Source organism: Silene latifolia, chromosome 5 (genome assembly GCF_048544455.1).
Source record: "Silene latifolia isolate original U9 population chromosome 5, ASM4854445v1, whole genome shotgun sequence".
In the NCBI taxonomy this organism is placed as follows: domain Eukaryota; kingdom Viridiplantae; phylum Streptophyta; class Magnoliopsida; order Caryophyllales; family Caryophyllaceae; genus Silene; species Silene latifolia.
Genome location: NC_133530.1, coordinates 556064 through 561177, shown reverse-complemented (window position 1 = coordinate 561177; position 5114 = coordinate 556064). Strand labels below are relative to the sequence as shown.

The following is a 5114-nucleotide window of genomic DNA, read 5'->3' as shown; positions in this document are numbered from 1 at the left end:
TGAAGATAGATAGAGATGGTGCGTCCAAGTTGCAATTAGCAAAATGCCAATTTTATTACAATTATTATTCTACAACGAAAGTGACAAAACATTCATTCATTCATTAACTCATTAATTATACAGAAACAAACAAAGTGATTAACTTGAACCGACAGTTAAGTTATACGGAGTACTATACTCTGTATCTTGCAAATAACTCATCATTGCATGCATGCTTCCTTCTACAAGTTATCGTATATTCGTATAACTTACAGGATCGACTAGTGATCATTTTTGGATGGCCTCCAACTCTATTAATTTAGACTATCTACTTGCATTTCAACTAACTACTAATAATTCATAGCTAGCTAGCTACCTAGGCGGCGCTTCTTGTCTTCTTCACCTATCTCTCTAATTCTATTCTATTTTCAACCAACCTAGTATTCATTCATCCACATCCAACCAGTTTAATATCAATTTATGATAACATATACTCCCTACCCTTTATCTACTCAAATTAATGCTTTCAATTTTCCAATTTATATGAATTAAGTATTGCAAATTGCATTGATAACGTATGTATTAATTCAAATACATACTTTAAAATACTCTTCACATATATTCAACCAATATTACAATAATTTTGTGGAATAGGCCAAAGTAAATAAATTCAAAATTTTATAATAACCTTGCTTGCCTCAACAAGTTTATTAAACAAAGATGATATTATTTTCATCTTATCATTTAACTCGTAACGAATTAAAATTGCCAAATAAAATTTGTAACCGAAATCTGGCAAGGACGATCAAAATTTCTTGGGTTAAAAAAGTTTGACTGACCATAACAATTGTATACCACTTTATTTAGGGCCAGGCCACAACAAACCTCCCCCCCCCCCCCCCTAGTTATTATTCTATAAAGCCCCCCCGTGTCCACAGCAGTTGTATGTAGGTATACACATATATTATCAGAAATAAAATAAAAAGGTTTGCAGAATAATGACAGAAATAGCAGGAGCAGCTAGTAGCCAGATACAAGTACCAAAGTTAGTTCAACAGATTGCTAAAAAAGGAGTTGAAGTTCCAGATGAATTTTTGTACAAAAATGGTTTCCCTGACGCCATTGATGACCCTCAATTGTGGAATGACACTCTTCTCATTGATTTCTCTCTTCTTTCTACAACTCATGAACTTGCTAAATTTTACTCGATTCTAACCACTTGGGGATGCTTCCAGGTATGTATGTATGTATGTATGTATGTATGTATGTATGTATGTATGTATGTATGTATGTATGTATGTATGTATATGTTTAATTAAGAAAGACATGGAATTGTACGTATGTGTTGGATAATTGTATAATTGGTGGTTAGGTTAAAAATCATGGGATGGAGAAAAGTGTACTAGAGGAAGTGATTAAAGTAACAAAGGAATTCTATGAACAACCCTTGGAAGAAAAGATGAAAAGCTGTTCAAGTGGGTATGGAGAATTGCAAGGATACAGCACTGATGCTATTTGCAAAATGAATCAACCTACCAATTGGAATGATCGTCTCTTTCTCATCCTTCATCCTAAGGACACTGGCAACCCCCTTTTCTGGCCTCAAAACCCCACAACTTTCAGGGAAGTGGTTGACGAGTATACCATGAAATTAATGAAAATGACAGAGGGTATATATAAGGCAATGGCAAGGACCCTTAACTTAGAAGAGGACACCTTCATAAAACCCACCAAGGACGGAATGACACTTGGCAGGTTTACGGTTTACCCTCCCTGCCCTTACCCGGAGCGTGTTCTTGGTTCCGCCCCACATCTGGATGGAACAACTATGACAGTCATCTTGACTAATGTGGAAGGTCTTCAAGTTCAGAAAGATGCTCAGTGGTACAAAGTTCCTGTCATTCCTGGAGCTTTGTTTGTCAATGTTGGAGATTACATTGAGGTATGTAACTAATGAATCTGACATACACTGAAATGCATTCTGTTGTTTTTGGATCCTGAATAATTAATTAAAATTTGTTCGTTACAGGTAATGACAAACGGAAAATTCAAGAGTGTGATGCACAGGGTAGTCACAAATTCAACAGAGGCTAGAACATCAATCGGAGCATTTTGTGGTCCGGAGCGCAACTGTGAAATAGAACCACTGAGAGAGTTGGTAAGCCAAGAGGAACCTGCATTGTACAAGAAGTTCAAAGCTTCCGACTACTTGAACATTTTCTATGACACCTTCCCAAATGGCCGCAATGCCATTGATGCACTTAAACTCTAGTTTGTTTGTTTGTTTGTTTGTTTTTAATCAATTTCACAAATAAGAGTCTTGTAATCTTGGTGTTTTCCAGTACTTTGGAACATACAAAAAGTTCCATGGCGAGTGATATTAGAGTAGATGCATGCATGTATGTGTGAGTATGTACTATACTACCGAGTATAATATAATGTGTATGGTTTGACAAAGGAAAATAATGTACAAACTTAATTAGTTGTAAAAAAAGACGTCTTCAATATCCTTATTCATTCTCATAACCCACATATATATATATATATATATATATATATATATATATATTATCATACATTGATACATAATGAACATGCTATGATATGATTATATTGGTTGTTGGTCATCGGGTGATCAGTGTGTATTTTGTCACCACTGATTGTTGATTATGCGACCGAGCTTGCGTGTGGGGGTGCTTATGACCAAATCAACCAATTTGAAGACGGCCCGGCCGTGTACATGGAATATTATTGGGATGCACTGCAACATTTCATCAACCTATTTATTTAGATTCTGTATTCTTAATTATTTTAAGGGATGTGAAATTTAATTTTTGAATTCGCTAGGGTGCATAAACTGATGACATGGTCTACAGTTGAATTTCTCATTTCATGTGCAGAGTAATTGATGATTCATATCCATCGCAATTATTTGTCAAGGAAATAATAAGAGTAATGTTATCAAGCCGAGCCGATCCGATCTCGAACTTACCCGAGCTTGAAAAAATTGGGCTCGTTATCAAGCTTGCGAGCTTTAATGCGAGCTCGAGCTCAACTCGAGCCTATATATAATTGTTGAATTGTCGTTTTTTCTTGATATGTTCAATAACAAGGCTCGAAAGTTTTATATACCAATATTGGAAAATCAATAAGACATTTTTTAAATGTGTGATACAAATATATAATCATGACAAAATATTTTTATAAAATATGAGTAATATCTCATCTAATTATACAAGTTCGGGCCGCTCACGAGCTTTCCGAGCCGAGCAAACGTTTGCTCGGCTTGACTTGTTAAGCTCACACGAGCCGAGCTCGAGTTGCTCGCGAGCTGTCTCGTCTCATTAACAGCCCTAGTTATGATATTTAATTAGAGGATAAGATATTAATAAGATAAGAAAATTATAAAATATACTCCCTCCGTCCCGGTCATTTGTTGTCTTATTTCATTTTCTTGGGTGTATGAGTCAATTGTTGATGTCCTTTCTATTTTAGTAGTAATACATTTGATGAGCAATTTGATCATTCACAATCAATTTAATTCAATTGTCATATAATAATTACCTCCCTCATCTTTTTTTGGTCTTTGTGCTAAAAACAAAAGATAATAAGTGACCAGTTTAGAGAGATGGAGTAATTTGTAAGACAAGGCAAAACATTGTAGTACGTAATCATATTATAAGCACTGATTGATTGATTGATTGAGGAGAATAAGTAGAGATTGAAAAATTGAGATGTTAAAATATGAGTCTAGTGTAGCAATGAAGTAGCAGCATTGATCGTCAAAGGTTGAGAGGCACAACATAGAGTACGTCATCCATCATAATCCATAGATGATATGTTCCCCTGCCCTGCTGAGTGGTGAATGGTGTGATCTGATAGAGCTGGACACGTTCCAGCCATGGGTGATCATATGCATCATTCTTCTCTCATGCCTAAATTTTTTGCACCCCTTCACGTGTTTACAAAACCTATACCATATGCCTTCCGCATCCATGCATGCATTCATTCCTGCAGCCCTAGTTATAGACGGCTATGTACCGTCTAATGAGATTTTATGTCATTCTTGACCCCTTTTATTAGTTTTTCAATTTTATATAGAGTTTATAATTAGATTTTTCCCTGATTTTATTTTCTTAGGTTGCATTTTGACGTAAAATTACTTCAAAACTCCAACTCAAATTATTTATTTCGTTTATTTTTAAACTGTGTGTTTATACTCTAAATTCTGACTATGGCATTAAAACTACTCCGTATTTTACGTAGATCCAACAACAATGACCAGTATTGAAATATGTAAGATGCAGTCGTCTTCGTCAATAATTGCAGACCCATTAAGGCCATCAATAATGCTACTAAATACAGTAATTGACATGCTATCTTAGACCTTCAAGTTTCGAGGAAAACGACTCACCATGTTGTTCGAAACCTTTGTTCCATTTTTGTGACCCATTTATAAATCACCACTTCTTATTTTGACACATAAGCATTAAAAATAATTGTTTAAAGTATGTTATAAGAAGATAATGTGTTATTTTAAAGAAAAAAAAAATAGTTGAATAGCATAAGATAAGACACGAGGAGTATTGGTATAGAGAATCCGAACTCGTCTTAATATTATGGATAATGATAGGGCGTCACCGGGTGGTACCCAATCTCGATACCACCTTATCACATGCACCCTTATTTTAATGGTCCTCACTTATTGCATGTGAAAGGGTTGTGTCGAGATTGTGATCCGGTGACACTAATTCATAAGCTTTTATATATTTCATATAAAAAATTAGGGTGAAATCCTAGAAAATAAAATGTATTGTAGTATGTCATGTATTTATTATTCCATTTTAGTCCGTATGTTTTAAGAAGATGGGTCAATTAGATGATCTGCGGCTTAATTCAAGTGATGGAACTTTAAATAGCCGCCAAAATCAATCCAAGTTATCAAACTTGGCAACTGGCGTCTTAGAGACTTGGGTATACACTATTATAAGTGACTCATTTTTTAATAATGTTTTTGTCGGGTGATCATGTACGTAGTAGGACTCGGTAGTATATTTGTTGGACCTTTAGTCCTAATTAATTGTTTTGATAATGACAGTAATGATTTGTATGTGGACTTTATATATAAACATATG

At 34.8% G+C, this 5114-nt stretch overlaps 1 protein-coding gene across 1 annotated transcript; it reads left to right on the top strand.

Moving 5' to 3' along the window:
- Positions 1-309: 309 nt before the first annotated feature.
- Positions 310-2563, top strand: LOC141656265 (protein LATERAL BRANCHING OXIDOREDUCTASE 1-like). Its single transcript, XM_074463091.1, has 3 exons — positions 310-1214; positions 1352-1921; positions 2009-2563. Exons 1-3 carry the CDS (start codon positions 978-980, stop codon positions 2249-2251), a joined length of 1050 nt encoding a protein of 349 aa, XP_074319192.1. The 5' UTR covers positions 310-977; the 3' UTR covers positions 2252-2563.
- The last annotated feature ends 2551 nt before the right edge of the window (positions 2564-5114 follow it).

Coding starts and splice junctions, on each gene's coding strand:
- LOC141656265 (XM_074463091.1), top strand. CDS start 978: ATGACAGAAATAGCAGGAGCAGCTAGTAGCCAGATACAAGTACCAAAG. Junction 1,215..1,351: donor CCACTTGGGGATGCTTCCAG/GTATGTATGTAT, acceptor ATTGGTGGTTAG/GTTAAAAATCATGGGATGGA. Junction 1,922..2,008: donor ATGTTGGAGATTACATTGAG/GTATGTAACTAA, acceptor TGTTCGTTACAG/GTAATGACAAACGGAAAATT.